Here is a 27,719-nt window from a genome sequence, read left to right on the forward strand (position 1 = left end):
CTGATTTAACGCTCAGATCCCCAACATGCGTAAAACAGCAATATACCCACCAATTAAATCCTTCTGTACGTCTGATTGGGCACGATTAAACATTTTGTTGGAATGCACGAGTGCTTCATCTATTTGGTTGTAATTTCCTGGGTAAGAAAAGAGAGACTGATTGATGGTTTGTTGTGGGAAAAATAAGTGCGACCTCTTTCACTTCAGCCAGCCGTTAGATACAAACTTTAATCTTCAGCCAGTAAACATTAATTTTACCCTGGCTAGCATATCTGTCTGGCGTTGTGTTTCTGTCTCTCCATGGTTTTGGCATTTCAGTGGGTTTAATTAACTGGGATTAGAAGCCATCACAGTGTCTTCAAGGCTGGTTTATGAGCAACACGCTAAGAGGTCATCGGGGGTCCAACATGAAATAAACACTCTAAGACGGGAGCTTTAAAACAAAAACAAACACTCAGGAAAGCTACTTATGAAGACGTCTAAAGGCCATGTCATGCGTTTTAATTTTTGAAGAAGTCTGATGCTTTAGTCTTCAGATTAAATCTTATATCCAGTTTTCTGTTTGGTTTCAGGTAAATTCTAAATTCGCAATTAAATGAATACAGTGGTGATCAAAAGTGATATCCATTTTGGAGAATTTTCAGGGCACTTTATTTCAGTATATTAATTAAAATTGTATGCATGTTGCAATGTTGTGCTTGGAGTCTAAACTGAAGCTCAGCTCTGGAAAATATTTAAGGAGACAAAAAAAGCACATCCACAAAACTTATTTTGTCAAGAGCCGGGAGAATGGCCACAAAATATTACTACAAGAGACGATCAACGAAATATTAACAGTGAAATTGTAGTCAATGATGTCAGGTATTATAGACCTCATTGGTGATAACATTCTGCGTCTGGAGAGCCGACTGGTTTCGGACTAAATCAAGTAGCCTGTAAAGTTGGTTTATAATGTCAGCTACGTTTTTATGGATATACTTCACAGTCCCATCATAATTCCAGTTCATATAAATAGCTTAGTATGAATAGCGGAGCGGTCACGTGTTTTGGATTCATAACACGTATTTGCTCTCACCATATGTGTGGTGTACTGACACCGCAAGCTGTGAACATCACTCTCAACTCAGTAATCCAGAAGCCTTTATTAGACTGTGTGCGTTTATTCTGTCAATATTAAGGAAGTTCTGGAAGAAAATAAAAGTAGGACATTCCCGGAAGTCATAAATGCACTTTTATCTTTGATGGATTGTGTTGTTTAAAGTGCCGTGAAGATGAAGGGAATGTTTCTATTCTTGCCGTTTATTGTTTCTGTTTTGTCAACATATTGACTTTTTTAAATCAGTTGAAGCAATTGGGAAGAGCTTTACATGTCTTCTCACTCACTTTGTTCATTTTTTTCAGACCTGGTCAAATTAAAGAACAAGACAATTATTAAGGGTATTGATAAGTCTCAAAGGGACAGTGTACCCAGAAAATTAAAGTCACTCTGAAATTTCATTTTAAATGTATCTTACTAGAAAGGCATTGTTTGATATGCTCATCTCAACTGAATTGAACCAGGGGGAACTGTTTTAGTTTTGAGAGCTCTTTGCATGACAGACTGGCAGCAACATAATGCCAGTGACGATATGAAAGCCTTTTTTACGTACAAGCCTTTTTTGTGAACAGATCGAGGCACAGACAACACATCTATCAAAAATAACTCTGCAGATGTCTGTGAGAAATACTGCCAAGATGTGGCGCGCACATGGTCTCTCCACATGTGTTGAATGAACTGCTAAGATTTTTTGCATTTTCTGCCGTTCTTCACATAAATCTATTTTTGGTAGCTGCTATAACCACCTGCAAAGCCTTTAATTATCTCACATCTGCTTCCCTTTTCAAGAAATTGGCGCCCATCATAAAGCATAACCCCGAACCAAAAGGCCAGAAGACAAATATCTGAAAGACATACCATTCCATGAAGACTGCACAATGAGATATTTGTATGACCGTGTTTTCAGAAGTACCAAAGAAGCATGCATGAAATATAGATTCCTCTTCTGTTTATCACCCTAGGCAGTTTTGAAATAAAAAAATAATCAATACGGCAGGAAATGGGACAAAATCCATCCATCCATCCATTTTCTACCGCTTATCCGAATTACCTCGGGTCACGGGGAGCCTGCGCCTATCTCAGGAGTCATCGGGCATCAAGGCAGGATACACCCTGGATGGAGTGATGGGACAAAATAATTTTCAAAAAAGCACTTCAGCGGGACACATTTCCATTCTGCTTTTAAAATGAAATGTGTTTTTGTGTTTTGCATCGTAGGTCTGCGTCGGAGTTACTCTTGCAGCGTTTGTAAAGTGGTCCTGAACTCCATCGAGCAGTATCACGCACATCTCCAGGGTTCCAAACACCAAAACAAGTGAGTGAGCTGCTACTGTACAGAATTCTGTTTCCTTCTGTCACAGCCTTCCAGAAGAATGAGCGGAGGTCTTTCTTTTAACAAGAGACTTAAATCGAAAACTAAGTATAAACTTTTGTTTCTGATCTTGCAAAATCGTCCATTTTGTCTGCCAGTGAATGCAACTTAAAATAAGCCTTTGTAATGATCTATTTTTCCTTTGAATTCAAGTTAAAAGACATCTCATTTTTGTCTTGATCGAGCAATTCTACATGAGACAAATGTTGACATCTATTGTAGTTATATAAAGCTAAAAGAATAGAAAATATTTGAGAGTACATACTATAGTGCTTTAAAATTTATTTAGATAGCATAACAATAACTACGTTAATATTAAAATCACTTGATAATATTTTTGTCCATATTGAAATGCGGTTGTATTGGTTAACATGAGATAATGGTTTAGTTAAAATAGACTTATAATGAACCACACTTCGACAGCATTTATTCCTCTTAGTTCATGTTAATTCCAGCATTTACTAATATACTTTTAAATCAAAATGTTAATGCACAATGAATTTACAGAAACAATTATATTAACACTAACTAACATTATCAAATATCCATAATTGCTAAAAAACGATATTCCTTATTTGTTAGTTCCTGTTAGCTAATGCATTTACTAATGTCAACAAATGCAACCTTATTATAAAGTGTTTATTAAAATATCTGACATTTGACCGAAGACTTCTTGCAAAATCCTAACTCAGTTTTAATGCACGAGATCTTGAGACTTAAGGCAGGAGTATAGTCTGGCCGTCCGCATGACGTAATTTTCGTCATCAGGAGAGTCTGTGGTCGTCCGCACACCCCGTCCACGGGATGCTTACAACAGCACATGCACGACAAAATGTTGAATCAGCCGAGTCCACTTGGTGACGTACTGCGCATGTGTTGAACTCGCTTATCCGCGATTGAGTATGCTCAAGAAGCTGTGCGGATGCGTTTGTGCCGTAGACAGACTCGGAAAGTCAAGTATACCATGGCTTTAGGTTCTCATCTAAAGCTCTAGAGAATACATTGTAGGCTTTTTTGGAAGGTGTCCATCTTAAGCTTCATATTTTGCCCTCTCAAGCGATTTTCATATAACCTGTTTTCTAGTCAGTATTGTACAGAGACGGCTATGAGTAAGCATTACCACCTGTGAGTACTTCAAAACAATTAAAGTGTTTGTTTATTTTCCTGTGCCAGAGCCCCCTTTGCATCATACAGTTGAGTTTAGTTGATCTGTCGCCCTGTTTGTCTCCAGATCCCTCAGCCACCTCTTACTGTGTAATTAAATAAATATGATTCAGAGCAACAAGCAGGAGAGGTAGAACAAACCCTGCTCTTTGTCCAACGACTCCCACTTTCTTTAACAGCAACTGTCTAGTTTAGACCAGCTGGCAAAAGCTATACGGGGCGGCTACGACACGTACAGCTACTTTAATTGTTCTTCACAATAAAGCAATTGATTAACATGCCAGCGGACCCCGGGATGGGTAGAAAAGACTCCAGCTGAAAGCCAAATCACTGTTATCCTACAATCATTAATTGTAATTAGAGCTACATCCTTTCTCACGAGGAATTACTGACAGACGGGAAGTGTATTGATTAAAGAGGATGTCACGCTGTCGTGTTGCTGCAACGTGTCCTTGTGTATTTTGAACAAGGAAGGGAAAAGTTTATGCAAGGGTCTGCTTAGCATTTAAACTGCATTTAACTCTGCAGTACATCAGGCTTTGGGATGCTGTTTGTTGTGGGTGGACAGGGCTTACAATCTATGCCAAACACAGTCAGCTCCTGCTACATGTTTTTAACTTTCTTTTTGAGATTCTTCTTGCCAGATTAAAACCGCACTGATTGCAAATTTAAATATAATGTATTTTTTAAACATTTACACAAAAATTGTCCCCCTTTAATCCTTCGGAAGCTAGATTTACTAACAATTTTCGGGAGCACGAACACTACTGTCTGTATTTACTAAAGACACATGGTGAAAATTTGCGGAAAAGCAGCTTATCGCATATGCATTTGTAGGAGTTTACTTTTCAGACGTAAACTTTATGGGAGGAGAGTATTGAAATGAATCACGATTAACGCGATTAACTAAGGTTTGCGCTGGTCATTGTACAGGTATTTGCGGATTAGCTGTTTTTTTTTGTAGGCTCAGTTTATGTTTTTCTTTGATTAAAAATTACTTGAAAAAAATATGTGTCGCAAAAGTATAACAAAAAATTGAAGCACACTCTTTATAAAAAAGAATCAATTATTCTCCCTACATAAATTAATAAAAAAAATAAAAAAAAATCTGTATTCTAGAGTCTTAGAACTTTCCAATGATATAAAGTTTGTCATTATTCGATTAGAAATTACATGCACAATATTGACGCAAACTTAGGTGTCCCGTATACGGAACGGGTGACAATTAACAGGCTACTGTGCAAACCTTTGCCTCTTTATCGCCATCTTAGTTTGAAACCTAAAATTGCCGGTTACTTCAAGTACAGTACTTACCTTTACGTGTGTTGAAGTAGGATTTCAAACTGACATTTCCTGCAAAATTGGTTTTGAACCTAATCATTTATGTACTCACAAAAACACTTTTTATTTTTGTCAAAAAAGTTACAGAATGCAGGGTACATATATTAGCTTAGAAGCTTTATTAAACACTCAAAATGGTTATGTTAAACAATAACACATTTTATGTGTAACAGAATTCAACATATTATGCATTTTTTAGCACATTATGACTCATTTTGTGTTGATTTTACGTGAAATAAAAGGGACAGCACAAGGCTCACCCTCTTGTCATGTTAACCTGTATGTCTTTCTTTACACCGCGGAACACAAAAGAACATATTTTTAAGAATGTTGGTAACCGAACAACGATGCCTATTCACTTACATTTGATTTGTGGCTGTACAATAAAAGTGAATGGATACCATTGTTAAGTTACCAAAATACTATATCTTCCTTTGTGTTTTACAGAGAAAAGAATGCCATACAATATTAAAATGAGGGTGAGTTAATGATGACATAATTTGCATTTTGGTGTAAACTATCACTATAAAGTACTTTCCCTATAGTACTGCTTTCAATTCTGGCCTTCGTAGGACTGGAACACAAAGAAAACACAGACAAGTAATCACAAGGGCCAGTCTCTCTCATGTTGAGATGCACACACACACACTGATCAGAGGGACTCCAGGGGCCCGTCCTTCCCATACTGGGACACACAAACACACACATTCATCAGAGGCAGTCTGGGGTCGGTCCCACTCAAACTGAGACACACACACTTTAATCAGAGAAACTCCAGGGGCCCTACACTCTCATATTGGTACTCAGCAGATTGGGAAATGGGGTGTAATATCTGGCAGGTTGTTTTCATCATGTAGGGCAGCAGCCAGAAAACACCTGATTTCATTTCAAAGTGACAAATGAAAAGCCTTCACCCGCAGGAGCTCGGCACGCTGGGGGATATTGCCCCAAAGGAGAAAAAGAAAGTTACCATTTATGAAACTGATTTATTGCAATGTTTGTTTTAATGTACGTATATATATATATATTTATAATTTTTTATAAAATTCTACAAATTAAACATCAACGGAGTCCAATGGAGGTCAGTTGGGTTCAGTGTTGATTGGTTCCCAACGTTTTTCCAAATATCTTCTGTGTTCTGCGAAAGAATGTTTGGAATGACATGAGGTTGAGCAGAAGATGAAAGAACTGTCCTGAGAACACCTCGTGCAACACCTGTGCAACATCCCGCATCTCCATTGAGTCTCCATTGGGCCAAGTTACCATTTAATGACATCCATCAAACGATTACTCAGATGATCTGTAAATTCTCATGGTATATCTGTCAAACAAGCCATAAAAGTGGAAAATGCACCTCTTATTCACTGAGAAAGCATAAACTGATTGTACTTTTACCACACGGGAGAGAGATTTTCGGTGTTTAACGTACAGTCGTGAAGCGTTTTTTCCACCCGTCATTAAATCAGCCAGAAGGAACTGCAGCTAATGTGGGGGAAATTGATTTTTGAAGACTAGAATGGATAATGATAGCATTCAGAAATAAGTCATTAATGATTCATGAATTCACATTCAGATGTCCCGGCTGGTTGGAGGCAGAGCGATCCGAACGGTGTTTCAATCTAATCCGTGCATCTACCACAATGGACGAAAACTTATATCAACGTGAAAGGTTCTATGGTTTTCGTAATACACTTTTAGGTTCTCTAAATGGCTGTCACCAGAAGTACCCGTTGGATTTAAAGTAGACATTACTGCCACCTGATTTATGTCGGAAAATGTCAAGTTGGACACCAGTGTGCAGCATTTTTTTTGATGCATGATGACTTCGGGAATGTTTCGCTTCCTTTCCCCCCATTTTTTTGGTCTCATATTACACAGTCAAGTGTTCCGTGAAGAACAGCAATGACGGTCCAAACTCTGACGGCTATAATTATCTATGTGAAGAGCAGGAAGGGAACGGCTTTAGGGGGCGGAAAGAAAGCTGTCACACACCCTGGGACCCCCTGCTGAAGCCCGAATGTGGAATAAGCTGTCAAAGTGACGTTTAAGAAATAGTTAGCCCCAACAAATCTGTTATTTGCTCACCCTCATGTTGACACTTTGCTTTTGAACACAAAGGAACATTTTAAAGAATTGTGATCATGAACATATTACTCAGAAATCGTACACATTTTTGGAAGAATGCTTGTAAGCAAACAGTTATTGGCCATGGTTGGAAAAATGTCTTTGTTCTGTTGAACACAAAAGACGATATTTTGAAGAATGTAGGAGAGCAAACAGTACTAGGGAAACTTTTGTCACTTTTCCTACTATTGAAGTCAATGGTAGGCAATAACTGTTTGGTAACAGGTATTTGTCCAAACATCTCTCCCTGTGTTCATCAGAACAAATACATGAATACAGATTTAGAACAACTCGACGGTGAATAAGTGATGAGGGACTTTTCATTTTTGGTTGAACTGTCCCTTCAATTTTTTTCTAACCATTTCTGTAGGACCAGTCGTCCCACATTTCCCATTAAAAAACAATCACATTCGTCTCCCTGCATCTCAGGTGGCCACACAGAAGGTGGATTTTCAGTTCAGCGTACTTAACCGTCAGCATCTCTTCTGCACAAGCAGCATTTAGCCCGTTTTGCTCATATCAGAGTTTAGTTTCCAGGTGACATTCCGGCACAGTTGAGGTTAAGTGTGAGTGTTCACAAACGCAACAGAGCATCTGAAGTCGTTCATTTTCAATGAGAGCAATTTCTGGTGACACGAGCGACAGCCACTGTTGGCAAAGCGGCACGTGCGAGTCCGTTCATGCGACAAAGTTGAAAAATGTTTGTGAATTAAAGCAACACGCAGTGTTATAATGGAAAGCCGCTGGAATACTGCATGTGTTCATGGGTGCCTGTTCATTTTAATTATTATGTGATTCGTTATATATTATGGCATTGTCGTTTTTTAGTTGTACTAGTTATTGTACTTTTTAGTTTCAGTGTAGATTTAGTCATGTTTAAAGTATCCTTTTATATTTTTTTACTAAACATTTTTCACATTTTTATGTTTTTAGTTTCTTGTTCATTTGAGTTTAATTTTTAGCAATTTTCTTATGTGCTGTTGTCATTTTTTAGTTATTTTTCTTATTGCGTCTATTCAGTTTATTGCTAAGGCAAGTGTTTTAAATTTCCATTTAGTTTACGTTTTTCACATTTTAGGCATAATTTAATTGATTCAATTAACTGATTTTTTTAATAGTTTAGTTTAGTACACTATGACCATCTTGCATTATGGTAATTTGTATTAAAATGATTCCCTTCGAGAATGATTATTTTAGCAAAAAAATTCATAGTCCGCTTAGAGTAACGTCTTGGGAATAAAATCATTATTTACAGAGGATTTTCTATTTTAAGCTTGACACAATAACACAAGATAAAGTGAGGGTCATAAAACTTGTAACCCAGGCAGGCAATCAGCTCTCTTTTCTTAAGTTCGCATACTTCAGATTTGGAGACAGTGATGTGAATATTCAGAGATAATAAGCATTTGTGATTGTCAAAGCAGCCTAGCGGCTGTGATTTGTCAGAGGTGACCGTGTCAGTCCCCTTAGTCCTGGCCTCTGGCCCTTACAGACAGTCAGACAGGTTATTATCATCAGTCATGGGCAGCAGCGTCCTAAAGAGAGAACGCCCTGTCTTTCCCACTTTCCCTCTTATAGCTTTCGGTTAATCACGCTCGCTGGCTTCTGACCCAAACCATAGAGAAGCCCATTGTCCACCCCTTTTCTGTCTGAGACACAGCTGCTGACCTGCAGCACTGTATCATTGCACAGGGACCAATAGGCTTATGGCACAGGGTCGTGCCAGGCTGTGCTGACAGAATGTGTTAGCTGTGCTTATCTGCCACCGGCCAACGTTGACCCTCCCTAGAGCTCTAGTGTACACCACTGGAGGACATCGGTTCGGTTTAGCATCTGCTGTCCACTCCTACTGTGTCCTCGAAAAGCGTTCAGCCATCTCTATTTACGCCACCAAGATTCTAGACATCATTTCCTGTAGCATCAACCTTACTCCGGTGTGTCATGCTCTTTCTCACACCCTTTATCTCACTGTGAAATGCAACAACAGACCAGGTTTCAAATGCACACAGATTTACACCGACTCTGATGTTGTTCTCGGATATTTCTGACAGGTAGCAGTGATTCTTATTGTAACTTTAATATTTACTATAGTAAGGTTCAAAAACACTATAATATCTAGGAATTTTACTACAGTATAAGCCTAGTACATACTATAGTAAACTATAGTCTTTTTTGTGGACAAATACAACAACGTTATGTCCCCACAGAATGAGATCAGCTGACTACCTTAATATACTGAATGACCAGGTTATTCCATCAATGGTTTTTTCTCCTCCCTGATGGCACGGGCATATCCCAAGATGACAATGCCTGGATTCATCGTGCTCAAATTGTCAAGGGAGCATGAGACATCATTTTCACACATGGATTGGGCACCAGAGTCCAGACCTTAACCCCATTGAGAATCAATGCGCAGCGGTCCAATCTTCAATACAAGATCTTGGTGAAAAATGTATGCAACTCTGGATGGGAATAAATGTTGTGACATTGCAGGAGCTTATCGAAACGATGCCAATGTGAATATAATCAAAGCTAAAGGCGGTCCAACGAAATATTATAGTGTGTGACTTTTTTTGGACAGGTATATAACTATTGTACCTGCATTTTTTTTTAAAGATGATAACAGATGTTAACTTTAAAACTCTGTAGCGGTGCAAAAAAGTGATTTTTTTCAGTTCAGATCATGGATCAAGATTCTTTGTTATGAAGATCGTGATACGCTTTTTTGGCAAGAGCTCCTAGCCCTAATGGCGACATCTTGGTACTGTGTCAGCCACCGTAGTGTTTTAAGAGGGGGGAGTGAGCCATTGATTGGAATTCAAAACCTCACCACTAGATGCCGCTGAATCAGCTGAAAATCATTTAAACCATTGGAACTCATTTTTCTCCACAGTCTAACCATTGCAAAAATATCTGGAATATAAATAATAGATTAAAGATTGCATAAGTAAGTGGTATGTCACCCTTAAATACAAATTCTATCATCATTTATTCACTCTTGTGTGGTTCAAAACATTTACAGTATGTGACACTTTCTTCTGTGGAACACAAAAGATTTTAAGAAACGTGGTTTTGTGTCCATACAATGAAAGTCAATCCATACAGTGTTGTTTGGTTACCAGCGTTCTTCTTTTGTGTTCTGCAAAGAACTTAAGTCAGTCATTTAAGTTTGGAGTGACATGAGGGTGAGTAAATGATGACAGAATTTTCATTTTTTGATGAACTATCCCTTTAAAGTCAACATTCCTGTTAGTATTGTGACGCACCATCCCTATTAAAATCAATGCCTTGGCAGCATCCTCTGTTCATTGTGAATGTCAAAAGTGCACATTTGCTCTCTATGTAATCTCATTACTATCTAGTGAAAACACTTTTGATGCTCATCTATAATAGCACAAGAGACAGCTGCAATCTAAGTTTGTTACCAAAAATACCACGACTTTAATTCAGGAACAGCAAGAGGTTTGATTTCAGCTCATTTTCACCTGCAGTTACAGACGCTGGCTCATTCTCCCTCCTCCTACTGTTCTCCATCATAAACAGATCAACAAACCGGTGTGAAATGGATCCGATCGCCTCAGCGTGAACTCTCGTCCTGATTCTCATTGGATCTGGCACCGCAGGTGAAAGTTGAATTAAACACATGCGTTGGATGCTGAAAGCTTTCCTCCCCCACACCCGAGACTAATTTTCTTAATGCTAAGCGAGGTTTCTTATCTCCTCCGCAGCTCAGGAGCACACAGGTATGGTCGGCAGCGATTACACGCCTATTATCTTCAAGTCATGCTGACCCTGGCCTCACTGTGTGACTGTGCTTTGCTCCATGTCCATTTGTCAGCAATATTTAGCAGATTTTTATGTGTGTGTGTCTGGTCGCTGTAGAGTGGATAAGAAAGTGATTTAGTGCTGGCGGGATTCTGGCTGCCGACGGTGTGGCGTTTTACTACAAAAGGTTCGGATGTGAAGCTCAGGATATGATGTTCAGTGACCTATTTTTGCCAGAGTGATAAAAGTGCGAAGATACCTTTTGTCTGCGCTGAAAGGTCTGCTGCTTTTTACAGCTTAAAGTGGCCAAGAACCGCCCACTTAGACGGGAAGAGTCGCACGATGGACGTGAACTGGTTTCGTTAATGTTCAGTTTAGGGTTAATAGAGATGTGCCGTCTGGTGCGGAGACTGAAGTGAAGATGCCTTTGTGAAAAAATAAAAAAGAGGTGAGGGGGAACACATGAACGATAAGGTTGAAGAACAGTGAGGAAAGAGGTAGGACTAGGGTAGACAGACTTGAAAGTGTTGATTGATTCGATGAGAGTGCTGTAATCTGAGCCCACCGCATCAATGTGTAGACCCTCTTCTTCTACTATCGATCCCCTTGGGCTTCCTGGAACAAGATAGCAGGTTCCAGCTCAATGAGTTTCCTCTACCTGTGTAATCACTCTGACCCAACTGCAGTCCCATTCCTCAGAGAAAACCCGGCGGCTGTAGACTGGCAGACAGTGGGGGAAATCTCATCTGTTAGAAAACTTGATGTTGAGCTTTCATCTCAGGTACACACGCTGATGAACATAGAGCCGTACTGATCTGATAGTACAGTGCTAAACAAATGTATTAGACCACCGCCCAATGTAAGGTTTGGACCGTTGTATTTCTAATATTGTTTTTAATTGTATTTCATTTTTGTACAAGAAAGGCAGAAAATAAAGTAAAGCATTTTAATAGCTTTTAATTAGATGCCCAGTTATTTACTTAGATAGAAAAATATGCCTTAAAGTAATAGTTCGCCCAAAAATATTTTTTGTCATCGTTTGCTTCATTTAAACCTGTACGACTTTCTTCCACAGAACACAAAAGAAGATATTTTGAAGAATGTTGTCAACTGGCCCACCTTCATTTGTTTTGTGTCCATATAAATGAATGGGGGCTATTCAATACAATAACATTTTCATTTTTCAACAAATTTCTAAAATATTTGTGTTTTCTCTTTATTACGACAGGTGGTGTACTGAATATGTTAAGCATTGTTTAGCTGTGTAGTCGGAAATAGAATTGTGCCAACATATTATTGCTTTCACTACAGTATGTACATAAAAATATATGTTTTTTCAAAAATGTATAGTTTTATATTTATAAAATTGCATTCTATATTTGACTTAACATTGTGTGAAGACTACCCACCATTTTGGGTTGAAACATCTCAGGATCTGTTAGTTTACAGCCCATTTGTGTGGGGTTGTCCCTTTTTTGTCCCAACGCTGGGTTGAAAGTAATCTAGTGTTTTTAGAGTGAACGATGAAGAAAAAGCAGTGGATAAGTGCCCATCTTACATGGGAAGTCCTTTAATAATCGTTAAATTGTCTCAGGGTGAGACCTTGAAAAGCTGTGTGATGAATTATGAAAAGTACATTTTTACAAAAATTTTGGCAAAGGGTTTATCTGCTTATTTTTGCTACTCTTTTACTATTTGATTTATCACTTTAAAGGTAACTATTGCCCATGAATACTGAGTTTTGTTACTGCCAAGAACACATGTTGAACTGATAGTTCACCTAAAAATGAAAACGCCTGCATCATTTGTCATCATTTGTCACACACAAAAGAAGATATTTTGAAGAATGTTGATAAAAAAACACATTAGCCCCAATTGACTCCCATTGTATGGACACAAAACCACTAGACATTGCTTAAAATATCTTTTTATCTTTAATCTTACACAAACAATATGAGGGTGAATAAATGAAAACACATTTTTTGGGGGGGGGTTGAGATATCCCTTTAAGTATATACAAGGACACAGCGTTGCGATGCATTTGAATCTGTGTTGTACAAATAGTTACCATCACAGTACTGCTGGTCGTCCATTTGATTCTGTGTTCTTCTATCAAGTATATTTCTAGCACAAGAGTTTCCCAACCACATGAGAGCGAGAACTCATTCGCAGGGAAGTCTGCTGTTAATGGACAGGCAGGAATGAGTTTCACTCCATCTTACTCTTATTTAACTCAGGAATGAGCTGTCTAATGTGGTGCCGGGTGTCGGGTGAGAGAGAGAGAGCTTTGGGGATTAAAGCATCCTGTCTCCAGGGGCCGATGGGACGCACACGGGTGCAGCTCCTGCTGGATGAGTGTGGAGTCGTGTAAGGAGCTTTGGTTGGGGGACGAACACTCAGCTGGCAGCCGCTGGGGATTAGTTCCCTGCACGGCACAGGGATAAAGAGAGACTGGCTGTAAAAAACGATTTCTCTTCCCGTCCTTCAGCGAGCTAACGTGGGTCTTTAATCTGCCTTCCTCTCTTCTCTCAACCCTTCCTGCTGCATCTTATAAGGCTCGCAAAACTCTCAGCTTTGCTGTAAAGGAGTTGCTTTTAGTAGTGCAATATCCGTGAAACACTTTTTTTATCTGTCTAGCTTACAACTGTGATTAATGAGCACTATAACAGTGTAAATTGTCATTTTGAAGGTAGGGTTGGGAAACCAGTATTTATTCAGAACAGGTTTGATCGTGAGTTTTCTGTTTAGAGCATTTTTTCCATTGAAAGTACCACAACGATTTGTGTTGTCTTAATTATTTTAGATTATTTTCATTATAATGAATCAAACACGCATATAAATCCGTTTTTTTTCTGATATGACTGAAACAGGGTTTATTCATTTTGTCCATCTCAAAAATAACCCAGAACTGTTATGTTACAGAGTTAACGTGGTGCTAACTAAATATCTAATCTATCTCAATACTGAACTTTTAATACATATAAAATATGAAGAGTTTGTTGGCAAAAACATAACTTTATTTGCAATTTTTTCATGTTTTGTATTAGTTTGTCATATTTTTTTGCATTTTATTGAGTTAGAGTTAGCTTTTTCAGTTATTAATTAATCAAAACACCCCAACTGCAGTTTGATTTATAATAATTTGAATGTACAATAAAAAAAAAAAATGTTTAAAAACAAAAGTTATCCGTTTTTGCAAATTAACTCTTGATATTGGCCTTAATGTTTTTTTATTAAACTTACAAAAAATAGACATTTTGCCTTAGCAATAAAATGAAATAAGTTTAAGTTGATGCACTAAAATTCAAAATAGATAACAATAATAAAAAAATATACAGTATATATAAGAAATATATATAGGAAATATATGTAACGCTATAAACACAAATACAGAATAAAAAGAATAAATGTAAGAATAATTAAATTGCAATATTTAAAATATTTAAAAATGATGAAATAAAATGTATAATTATTAAAATGACCATGAAATCTAAAAAATAACACAATAATAAAACTAAAGTGAAAAAATAGAATAACTGCCTTGTTATTGTGCACAAAGATCTTCCACATCTCTCCGAATTGGGCTCTATAACGCTTCACTTAGTAAAACCCCAGTTGGTGCTTATTCTGTCATGAATTATGTTTCTTAATATCGCTATAAACGCTGCCATGTTGCGTTCATTAAGCAAGACAAGAGCTCTTTCCAACCTCAATAGATTGGAGACGTCTGCAGCGAGACACATTAGTAAACCGTTCAGCTCAAATTCCTTCAGTTGCATCATTTACTGTTGATGCATAAGTTGGTTTATGGGAACATTAGATATTTGAAGCCGTTATGTTTTGAACAGTGATTACAATAAAGATTCGTACGAGTACCAAGCAGTGTTCTCAGGCAATACTGTTCAGATTTCACACCTTGTTAGGTTTTGTGTGTAAATACACTTCAGACACGAGCAAGTGCTTATTAGTGCTTGTGGGGGAAGAATCTAACGATATATTGTCATATTGCTTTCCCTGATATTACCTTCTGGCGAAAAGCTAGGTTTTTCAAATGGGATGAAGAAAGAATAAAGCTGGTAAATGTAGCCTACAGTATAACATGACTTATTATTGGATGCTAAAAGGTGCAGTAAAATTCCTCCTCAGTTACTTTGTTTCATGGCACCGGAGCAAAACTTGTTAGTACCCTACCAGGTGTACAAAGTAAATAAGTTGGTCCACTGAATACTCATTAGTCTGCATATGTCAGCGTTTGTCTTTGCACCTGCGAACAACCTCAGTTTAGGCCACATTTTGAGACAAGTAAAATGCAAACAGAGGGCAGTTTTCCTGAGATGCATCTTAAACACCCAAAAATATTTGACTTTTCTGTGTCACATAAAGAATACATTTTGAGAAACGTTTCAGTGGTTTCGTGACAATACAATGGACGTCAATGGGGTCCAGTTTGGTTGGTTGTCAATATTCTTCAAAAAGTCTTCTTTTGTGTTCTGCAGAAGAAAAAAACTGATACGGGTTGGGTATGACATGAGGATGAATAAATGATGAACGGGTGTTCATTTGTGGGTCGACTATCCCTTTTTCAACTAGTTACCTTGAGATAATGTTCAAGTTCACGTTTATTTATAGAGCACATTTAAAAACAATGGGCGTTGTGCCAAAGTGCTGTGCAATGTATTAACATAATTTACAGTATAAAGACGTAAAAAAAGACAGGAGAACTCATACAAACACAAATAAAGCCAACAGGATAAAACAAAACAACTATACAACCCCAACATTCTCAAGCAACACCATGAGCTAGTGAGCGAGTCTTCAATCTGGATTTAAAAATGACCAACGAGGGAGAGGATCTTACGGCAACTGGAAGTGCATTCCACTGTTTGGGTGCTGCTACTAAAAAAGCTCCATCGCCCTTGCTTTTTTAACCATAATGTGCATTCTGTTACAGGCCATTGAGCTGTCCAGCCTTAGCCAGAACACAGAGAAGCACCAAGGGCGTAGCACTATTTAAGAGGATCTCCAGAAACGAGTCAGTGGCTGACAGTGTTTTTTCTAAAGCTTGTGTAAATAGGGCTGGAGAGCGTCCGACGTGAGCTGCCCTCAAAGCGTGATGTCAGCTCCTCTCTCTTCCGCTGTCACTCTTACGGATTGGATCGGATACAGGGGGATTTTGACCCCTCTGGCACCCTCAGACACAAACACCTCTGACTTATTTTGGCAACGGCTGTGACGGCAGCTCCCCATCACCTGGGATGTCAGGGTTGGCGCGGTTTCCAGGGCGACGGCTGTCTCCATGACTAACTAAACGCAGCACAGTACTTGAGCACAGACGTAACCACACCGTATGGATGCGTGTAGCTGATTTTCTTTCTCTTTTGAGTAAGATGCTCACAGATGGTAGTGTACATGATGTATAAATGTATTTGGTTTGGCAGAATAGATCTACTATGCTGCGGCGGAGCAAATACGGAGACAACATGCTGCTGTGTGCATATAAGGAATGCTGGTGCTGCACATACAGTATAATATATGTGACCCTGGACAACAAATGTCTTATGGGTCAATTTTTTGAAATCGATCATTTTACATAATTTGAAAGCTGAATAATTAAGCTTTCTGTTGATGTATGGGTTGTTAGGATATGATATTATCTGCTGGAGATATAACTGTTTAAATATCTGGAATCTGAGGGTGCAAAGGAATCAAAATATTGAGAAAATTGCCTATGAAGTTGGTAATAAGAGGCACTATTACTGCTCATCCACTCACAAAAATAAAGCTTTGATATATTTACGTTAGGAAATTTACAAAATATCTTCATGGAACATGATCTTTACGTAATATCTTAATGATTTTGGGCATAAAAGAAAAATCTATAATTTTGACCCATACAATGTATTTTTGGCTTTTATGTCAAAAAAATGTCCCCCTGCTACTTTAGACTGGTTTTGTGATCCAGGGTCACATATATGAATAAACCCCGCATAGCTTGCGTGATCAGATCTATAGGGGTGGAGCTAGGGAATAATGAGTTTCATGCAAGAACTTTCTCTCTCATCACAGAGATGTTTCGTGCATATGAACAAACTTTTTGCTTTTTACAATGAGATGGATGCTGTAGTGCCAGATTTTGTTAGTCTGCTACATCTTCCGCATCATTTAGAACCGACCGCCAAGCTGAGAAATGACCTTGAGCATACAGTAAAATACTGATGTCATAGCTGTGTTTGTGCAAATACCAAATTTGCATCATTTATTTAGTGATTCAGGCGTTAAAACAATGCAGAAATTGCGCAACGCTATCAGTGAACACAATTCATTCCCTCACGTCTTCTGTTTACTGCGGTAGTATTCAGATAAGGATGCAGACCTTAAGACAGTGTTGGACTGCATGTTTGGGAAGATGATTCTCAGGCAAACTAACAGGAGAGTTATTTTTAGTCCTGTTTGCAGAAGCATGCAGAGAATGACCTCCCCAGAGGCTCAAAAATCCCCAGGTGTTAAGCTGTATCACTGTCGCATGCTTGAGGATACAGTGCTTGTTTAACACACACAAAGTTCTGGCTGGTGTCCTGTATTTCTCTTGAGGTGTGTCTGTGTATGTAAATGGAGGAATGAAAGGGAAATATTCATTGGAACGATTTATCTTTGACTCGGATGAATTGGATGTATGAGCGTATAGTGTAAATATTTACTCTGTGATTACGTGCAAGACAAGAAATATTTTTACCTAAGCTTGGCAGGTCTTGCTGAGTTTTATGGAGGATTTTTATTTACTGTATGTAACGTTGAGATGTAAATAGCAAGAAATCTCTTCAATATTTAAAAACTTAATTTTTTAAATCAATCAATATTTTTACTCTTTATTAAAATAATATTTTGTTATTTTTTCCCAAAAGGTAGCACTTATGCCCTTACTGCCTTTTGGGTCTTGTTTTTTATGTTTTTGATAATTCACCGCATTGTGAAAATTACAAGATATTAAATATACATTGTTAGTTTAAAATTGCTTTATTAGATCTGATCTATAGATGTGTCGTCTTACATTTTTGGCTATGATGTTTATATTAATAGTTACTTCACTTTAATTGCAATGAGGACATGCTGTATTCTTTGCCATGAAAGTGAAATCACATAACATAAAAATAGGAGCCTGACAAAAAGACTATTTTAAGAAGTAAATTAAACGGCACTTAGAGGCTTTTGCATCTGAACTCTTTGTTTCTAACCTGATCTTGCTATTTTACAATATGACAATTTTGTATGAATCATTAAATTGTGAATCATAAAAAAAGAGAAAAAAAAAAGAAAGCCCATCCCCACGCCAAAATTGAGCGAATGCAGACCATTTAAAAATGTATACACTATACAACATAAATGAAAAGGTAATGAATTGTCATGAGATTTTTATTTTGCCTCTATTTAAAACCAGTTTGTCCATCAAGCATGATATTCCCGTACGAAAGTAAAACAAATGTGAATACATTTTTAAATATAAAAGCATTTATAAAATAAAACATTGGAAAATTTATCACAAGGTTATAATATTTGGAAATGTATGAAAAGCAGCAATTCTTTATGTGTTTTATCAATATACTGTAATATTGTAATTGTATATATTTTAATATATATAGATATATGAAATAATTTTATATTGGCAGTTAATACAATATATAGGAAAATTGAGGGTTGACCTGTTTTGGTTTGTTTTTACAGTTTGAAACAGCATCAACAATGAAGAACTTAAAACACTGTAGCTGAAACCGAGAGTGTTGTGCGAGTTTACGGAGCTGCACGGACTGAAACTTACCGCCGGATCATTCGATATCTGAGGTTCCTCAGCACTCAATTGTGTTTTGTATTCACAATCAACAGCTAAAAGACTGATCTATTTTGGGAATATCATTGATTGTTCCCGAGCAAAAGGATGTCTGTGGTGTTGATGTGTGAAACTAATGGAACAAAACCAGCGATCTTCATGTAACGTTAGCACACCAGCCTGAATCCACACGGAATGTGCCAGCTACTTTTATTTTTGCCTTTCAGACTCTCGTACGCAGTGGCCTGTCTTCAAATGGGTCATCGCTGCTTTGGTTGTTCACTTTAGCATGCCGATGACAGACAAATATCAAATATCATCAACCTTTTTACAGTGACTCTGTTCTGGAGATTTCTCACTTGTGCGTGAACGCTGCCAGCGAGGAGTCGATTCAGCTGCCTTCGTGTGAATTCTGTCTTGGCTGTTGTCGAGCGGCACATTTTCTGCGCCGTTTTTCAAGGCTGAACTCAATTCGTGTTTATTCGCACCTCAGCGTCGTTTCTACAAGAACATTTCTGCAGTCTTATGCTGCTTAATCGTTGATGTCAAATGGAATATACCATTAATATAAAGGAGTCCAGATGCAGCGTGTAGACATTTGTCACGGTGACTCAATCGTTGATAAGTGATTCAGGCACTGAGCTTCATCCTAATCTATGCCAAAATGACTGCCTGTAACACCCGAGCTCAGTGCCTGCTGTCTGAAGTATGAATGCTCTTCATGTTTGCTTTCTTCTGATGTGGCGTAGGAATCGCAGCGTTTTTGGTGTATTTGTTGTTTTACGGTAGCTACTAAAGTACGACCTGGGGCCTCATTTATAAATATCTCTGATCATGTTTGAATTGTTCCAAAATCAACCCTTTCTTTGTGACATGATATAAAGCAAGTGCAATATGTTTTTACATGTCAGCGTGTCGTTTGACTGAAAAAGGATGCTATTAGGACCTACTTTCCAATTTGTAAATATATGAACATTTGATTTATCCCTTTATTAATCCCTTTACAAATGTTAAGCACTTTAACATCAAATCCATGAAATTTGGTTTGTATGTAAAGAGGCAACCATATGTTAAGACTTCTGAAGCCAGAAGATAGCTGTGATGAACAGATCACAATTTAAATCACTTTTTTAAGTGATATTGAAGTGTTTTATTGTAAAATGTTTATTTCATTTTATTTTTATTTCAACCAATGGTCAGACTTTATACTTTCAACAATCCAGTACATTTTCTAAGCCCCGCCCTATGTTTTTATTTCACTAACCATTTTACTCAAATATGAGCACTTCCTTGAAAATGTCAACCTTACCACAAATTTTTTAGTTTTTACTATGGTTTGGTGGTTCAAATACCCATGTGAGATCTTCTCTTCAAAGCATTTGTTTTATTTTTAGTGCATGATCTTTCATAGTCAGGTAATTACCATTTGTTACCAGATTGTCACATCCATAACGCTGCATATTCCTCATAAATGGACACATGAAATTTCATATAAAGTAACAATTTTATGTTCTATAAAGAGGCATCTCTTCTCCATTCATTGAGTATTATTGCTTTAAGATTGTGCATTTTATTTGATAGAAATCCTACAAAGTTTACTGTCTCCCAAAGACCGCATCGATTTTTGTCATAACACATGTTTATTTCCCTTTTTTTAAATATCATTTTTTTTCATAGACTTACATTTTTTGATGTTTAGACTCTATCAACAAGGGTTCAGTAAAATATAAACAAATGGTTCAATATAATTGTAACAAATTAATTCTCTGAGCATTTTTATGTCACATCCATAATGCAAAATGTCACTTTCATAATTCTGGAAATGCCCGTATACTGTACGTCACAATATGAAAAACGTTTCATGCCGATTTTAAGTCATTTCTAGCATAAAATCTTCACACCGTTAAAGTTAACATAAATTACATTGCATGTGCATTTTATAAATGAGGCCCTTGTTCTGAAATTCTGTCAGAATTTGTGACATTTATGCAAAACAGTATCATGGTAGCGACCAGGCCAGATGTTTTAAAATGGCATGGTTGAATAATGCAAAAACTAGTTTTTGTAAATAATCGATACTGAATAATATTGTTAGTAATACTTTTAAACTAGGATTATTAATATTGTGGAGTATTTACTTGAAGATTTTGTGTGCTGCTTGAACAATAAGTGATTGATTTTGCTTTGATGAAAGACATCTGTTGACGAGAGCACACATAATGATGTCAGTGTTTTTAGTGCAATGACGTCCTTTACAGAAGACGATATTTGTATGACAGAAACAGACAGGATTATACGACTTGTCTTGTGTTGTGGTTTCCTATCACTGCTTTGCCAGAAATGTCAGAAAGCTGCCAAGAATCAAGGCAATAGACACAAAACTGAGTTCCAACACATACAAGTGAGAGTCATGAAGTGATGCAGATATTTGAGAACTAACTCAGGCTGTTTAGAAGTGTCTGTTTGTATCAGTTCTTGTCTCAAGCCTTTTACTGACCATGTGAACTCAATTATCAGTCTTGCTGTCCATAAAATGGAACGCAGTTTCAACTACAAATGGATGATGAATATTTTATGGTTATATGCTGTGGGCTAAAATAATTTATTTATTGTAAAAAAATATATATTAAATACAACATATGAAAGCATATGTATGTAAATCTACGTTTTTTTGTGAATTTCCTGTGAAATGGTGAACAATGAAGTATGTATTGTGCATTTGTAAATACACTTGATAATAACTATTTTCACTCTTAAACTGTACATGAGTCTTTGGGTAGTGAATTTCTGTCACATTTGACCTTAAGGTCTAGATTCAGCAAGATCAAAAGGAAAGACGTTATGCATTTGTACTTCTGAAATATATAAAAATGTATATTTTGAAACCAGACGCGATTTCTTTAAGACTGCAAGGGAAGCTCAGCTTCCCCTATAATTGTCAAAATTGAATGGTCAAATATATGTACTATTATGTTAACATTTTATTGACTAAAAATGCGTTAAACACGTTCATCTCGAACGAAAACAATTTCGTTCAGAATCAGCTACTTAGGTCGGCTGACTCGATTTCCTTCTCATTCATTCCCGTAGCGTACAGTGCATTACTCTGTTGAAGACCAGCGTCCATTGACTTCAATGGGGCTGCTTTAAACAGTTTTTTTCAGTGCTTAGAAACAAGACGGTCATTGGATAATGCTGCGATTATGTCCCGCCCACGGACGCTCAGCGTCTCTGGGATGAATGGAGGAGTGGGCTGGCCCGGACTCCGAGCGTCTGCGTGATGATTGGAGGGTCTGTCATCTCTTTTTAATCCACTTTAATGTCCTAAACGCTCGTTTTTTGGGGTCGACAGCTTATAAAAACGTATTTCTTGTTGTTGTTTTTTAGCTTGTTTGCTATACACATTGTCACATATCAGCTTTTAGACATTTTTTTTTTTTTCGTTATAAATCATAAATGACAAGGAGGCGGCAGCTTCCCGCAATGCAAAGAGACGGTTGGTGTGGGCGTGGTCTTCAGATTATGACGCGTATCACTCTGTGTCCCAATTTCCAACTCAGTCCCATCGTGGATTTTGCATGTGTAGTCGAAAGACAAACTGCTGCAACCTTCATCGTATATTTCACACAATTTCACACCACATTCATTGTTTCAGTTTAACATAATTCCCACATTTCCTCCCGTTGAGTTAAATATATATATATATATATATATATATATTAGATTGTTTGTTCATTAATTCATATAGTCTGAACTAGCCAGCTAGCAAACTGCACACGATGGCAGACAGTGCTAATATTGTCGACCTGATTTTGGCAAAGCCATTAGAAAGTCTTCCTTACGAGGAGAAATTTAGAATTAAACAGCAGGGCAGATCAACACCTAAGATTGATTTAGTGCAAAAGATAGGGAAAAGTAACAGGTCTTTTCAGCTCTCCTGGTATGACAAAGTTAGCTGGCTGACTGGAAGTGCTGTGAAAAAGAAAATGTACTGCTGGCCATGTCTCTTGATGAAACCATCTCATGGATGTGTTGTTTGGTCAAAATTGGGGTAGGAGATCTGTCAAACTTTGACAGGGCATATAAAAGGCATGAAAATAGCAATGAACATGTGAGTGCATGTGCAAGATTAAGTTGCATGGGCAGGATCAGGGTTGAGCATGCAATCAATGAAGGTGCTCGCATTCAAGCCGAAAATGAGCTTCCCCTCTTTAAAAGATCAGCAGCCGCCACTGTTTGAAACACAGTTTTTCAACATTTTTGAGCTTGAGATGCAAAAAGGGCAACAGTTTAGTACTGTATTGAACTCATCAACCTCACTTCATTATTTATTAAGTTATTTTTGCATTTAAAACATTATATAGAGAAAAACTGTTTTGACATGAATCATGAGGCATTCTTGTGTGAGTTTTAGGTTTTCCTGAGTAGATTGAGAAGTCATTTAAGATGTTGCCTCTTTAAAAACAAATTTATAGTGTAAAGCATTAAGTTTCTTGTGTGTCTTTACTTGCTAAGATGACAGATGGTAGGAAAATCTGAAACTTGCCAGATGTTCCAGACAATTAAATGATCTTCTAAGCCAATGTATCATCAGATTGACGTTTCAGCTGAAGGATGTTTCGATGGAAAATTAAAGCCAGCAAGTTAGCATCACTGGGGACGCGATAACGCTGTTCGCTTTGAGATTTCAGGGTTATTAAAGTTAATTTGTCTCTGTGTTTTGCTGTAAAGTTCAGATTCTTTTTTCTAAATGCAACCAAAAGACCCTAGTAGGCTATATAATTTTTTACCCTTAATAACAAAGTTTGTAAATTTGTTTGTAATAAAATACACAGAACACTTTTGGGACGTTAAGCTCAGAACCTGCAAGCACATCAAATCATGTTCTTTAAATAGAGGTGGAGACATCAGTCATGTTCAACTAGATCTGAGAGACATAAAATATTTTAGTCTGTACCTTTAAATTGCTTTTACCACATGCACTTTAAAATGATAATTAACACTTCAGAATGTGAGTAGCATGCAGGTTTTGGTTATGGTTTCAAGAGTGTTTTGTACTACATAATGTGTTTCTCTGGTTCTCTTATCTATATGGGCACAGGACAGTGTTTAGAGGACGTCAGCATAAACTAATTACCTGAGAAATCAAATCAACTCAACTTCAGGTATCAATCTGCTAAAGAACACACAAGGACATTGACCCAGACTCTTAAAACAGCTCGGTTCAATTGGCATTTATATTGATGTCTTGTGTCATTAACAATAATAGATCATTTTTCATCAATACGGTACCAACAATGATAACATCACCTTCAACTGTCATATCTATAGAAGACAAACACACCTCTGCAGTCGCTTGACACTGAACCAGATTATGTGACTTTCATTTGCCCCATGCAATTGATTTTTAAGGCCAATATTTTTCTATCGATATAAACAATGTGCCATCTATTTCTGACACATACTTCAGAATCAATTTGGTTAATTTGGTTAACTTTTTTATAAATTAAAAAGTAAATTAAAAAGTAAAAATAGTGCCTTGACAGAGGCATCAACTGTGGCTAAGATGTTCCTCAAAAAGCTCTGTTATGTAAGATGTTCTGTCAAAATGAGAACACTGGGTGATGAGTATTTCTTACTCATATGAAAACCATGTGATGACTGTAACCCACATCACTTTACTAGAACATAAAAAACTTAAATATTCAGAGACGTGAAATAGTTTGCCCTTTAAGTGGCTCATTGAACTATAATGTACACCTTTTGATCATAAATACTGCAGCAACACCCAGAAACAGAATTTGCTTTTACACATTTCATTATGGATCACGTATGTTATTATGCAACGTTCAATTCTTTCTCCCCTTATTCACACACATTATTTTGTATAATGTCACATGTAAAACAGGGTATTTATGAAGAAAAAATGTTTGTGACATACTTGAGGAATTGTCTTTAAAATGTGGCCACATTACACACACATATATATGGTATAACACATGAATATGAAATGGTTTTGATTAATTCAATTTTATTTGTTGGAATCTATGCTCTGCTGTCATGACCTAAAACAATTATAACCTGATAGAAGTAGTATGCTTTTTGACTGTAACTCCCATGGATGAAACAGATTCATTCGATGCACACGTACAGATTGATAATTCAACATGTATTTAGTTAGGATGTATCTCTCTTTTATAAATTTGATCAAACTAAAGATACTAAGTATGCAATACTACTGTATAGGTACTCAAGATTAATATGAGATTTGCAGAAACTATCATTTTTCATCATACATCTTTCATTTTAAGTAATTTACTAACATCCTATTATGTTCTAAATTACTAATGCTAACCTTAAAGGAATAGTTCACCTTCAAAATTAAAATTCTGTAATCATTTAGTCCTGTTAATCCTTTTGTCATTTTTAAACCTGTGTGATTTTCTTTCTTCTGCAAAACACAAAAGATATTTTGCAGAGTAACCGAACAATATTGGCACCCATTGACTACCATTATATGGACACAAACCGATGCAAGTCAATGTGGATCAACTGTTTTCTGTTGCCAACATTTCTCAAAATATGTTGTTTTGTGTTCTGCATAAGAATGAAAGTCACACAGGTTTGAAATGAACAAACTGGTTCTTTAACTCTTGGTATACTCTGGAGATTCAATTATTATTTACATTAAAATGCAAGTGCATATGGTTCAAATGCATAAATTGTTGTCACGAAACTGACCCAAGTACAGACAGCTCTTCATCAAATTACATTTATTTAACATGGCGAAACAGAACTCAAATTCCCTCGAGGGGAACACAAGAACAAAATAGTATAACATAACAAAACTCAAGACATAAAACTTTACTGAACTCAACTCAACTTAACTTAACTTAACTTAGACCAGGGTCATCAGGAGAATACAAGGATGTCAAACGGACCAGCATAGGACAGCAAACACAAGGGCATTAAATAGGAGAGGAACGAAAGAGGCTTAACGAGGGCAACAGGTGAAGGGCTTAAACTGATAACGGGATAATGAAAAAAGAAACAAGGGGGCGGGGCTAAAACAAAAGTGATGGGCTGTCATGATCCTGTCAGTCTGAACTAGAAACAACTACAAAAGGACAGGATTGCATTTACACTTTTTATACGTAATATTCAAGAAATGTAATTTATCTGTCAATAACGGTGCCACCTCTGCTGTCCTTTTTGTAAAAATCTTTAAGTGGAATGTGTGCAGTTTGATGTTTGAATGCAGCAGATGTCCTGTCACTCTGCACCAATCAGCAATGGCAGAATTTGTATATGCTGATGTTTCACTTTGACGTTCACTGTCATTAAATGCGTTTGTAGTGTAGACCGTATTTGTTGATTATAATGGGAGCGTGCGACTAGTTTTGCTCACTCTTGGTCTCAGTAGAAGCATCTAGTTTGTCATGCTGAATCGCTCACTATCATAACAAATGTGAATATCTAGGATTATGGTTTCCCTGTTTTTCCCTTTGGTTAGGATTAGGTGTGGGGGTGGGCTTCAGCGATAGACACCAATCATGTAGCAGCCTCCCCAGTATACAGTATAAACCAATGGGAAACAGTGGAGACTAAATTTCACAGGGAGTCGATCGCTGTTCCTCATAAAAGCTGAGGCTAAAATGCTGCCCACCTTGACCTCAATTACACATTTCTCATAAATATGGCCACGATTCCCACTTGATGATGAAATGCTGGCTGTCAGTCAACGTAATAAGATTTTTACCGCCGATATTAGAATGGCCAGCGGTTGAGTGAAATAAATGTCAGTGTTGACTCTGGTGTATTCGCTATCTAATAAGCTCACTTCCAGCAGACGTCTGCATCATTTGTCATTGTCAGAAGTGTTCAGGACTGCTTTCACACTGCTGTTCCTTCTCATATTGATATCTCACTGACAAAACACTCGAGTCAAATATGACACGTACGCGGCATGTCACACATTCTATGCGTCTGTCTGTCGTCATTCTGCAGACTGCAGTAATCAGAATGGAATTTCTCATAAAATACATCATATAATAATACATAGACATTTACAACAATACAGTATGATTTTCTGTAAACTTTAAAACTGTGTTTATGTAAAAAAAAATATGCAATAGAAATTTAGTCACTTTTGACACAGATCCACTATGATTTGAGAAAAGACATTATCCTCCATCACAAAACCATGACACTTTAAACCCAGAAGACCCCATTCATACCTGAGATTACAGACCAGCAATAGACCGAGGATAAGGTCACAAACATTCAATTATTGATTTCAGCTGAGCAGAAAATTACATCTCAGGGACACATAGCAAAAAAAAAACAGCTTATCATCACTGCAACCTCACTGATGTGTTTTAATTGTGAACCTGGACCATAAAACCAGTCAAAAACGCACAGGTTATTTGTAGCAATAGCCAACAATACATTGTATGGGACAAAAGGATTAAAAAACATTATAAAATCATAGAATATTAAATAAAGATTATGTTTTATGAAGACATTTTGCAAATTTCCTACTGTGAAAATATCAAAACTTTATTTTTGTGAATGTATGCAGTGAAATCGCAAATAAAAATCTCCACTCTTTGAGATTTACCCACTCAATCTATGTAAAGCTTTGAATTTCTGCTTTAAGATTTATCTACTTTCTATAACGTCATTACAGCAGTAAGACAATCGAGAGTGTTAAAACAAATCTGTTTCTTCTTAGCAACGGCCTGCTACAGCGCCTCTGAAGGAAAACTTTAAAGGTGATTTTCTCAATATTTTTTTTTGCAAAGTTGTATCTCGTACATATACCATACATCTATAGAAAGCTTATTTATTCATTTTATATACTGATGTATAATCTCAGTTTTTATTACTGGTTTCATTACTGGTTTATGACTGGTTTTGTGGTCCAGGGTCACATAAATCTAAAAGGTCATATATTGCAAGTTTGTTTAGGGATACCTTATCATTTAAAGAGCAATTGTCTTCCAAAATGGTGTTGTTGTGTTACACAGCTGATT

General features: G+C 37.0%; 1 protein-coding gene across 2 annotated transcripts in view; it reads left to right on the forward strand.

Moving 5' to 3' along the window:
- Nucleotides 1–27,719, forward strand: part of zgc:171482 (zinc finger protein) — an 85,391-nt gene that overhangs the window by 41,655 nt on the left and 16,017 nt on the right. The window contains exons 6-7 of one of the 2 annotated variants that reach the window (XM_056760481.1): nt 2,315–2,411; nt 18,582–21,361. In XM_056760481.1, coding sequence (XP_056616459.1) covers nt 2,315–2,411; nt 18,582–18,603 — 119 coding nt within the window. In that variant the 3' untranslated portion in view covers nt 18,604–21,361. Of the gene's footprint in view, nt 1–2,314; nt 2,412–18,581; nt 21,362–27,719 lie in introns of those variants that run through there. The other variant, XM_056760482.1, reaches the window with a different exon arrangement.

The sequence above is a fragment of the Triplophysa dalaica genome, chromosome 11 (assembly GCF_015846415.1).
Source record: "Triplophysa dalaica isolate WHDGS20190420 chromosome 11, ASM1584641v1, whole genome shotgun sequence".
NCBI lineage: Eukaryota > Metazoa > Chordata > Actinopteri > Cypriniformes > Nemacheilidae > Triplophysa > Triplophysa dalaica.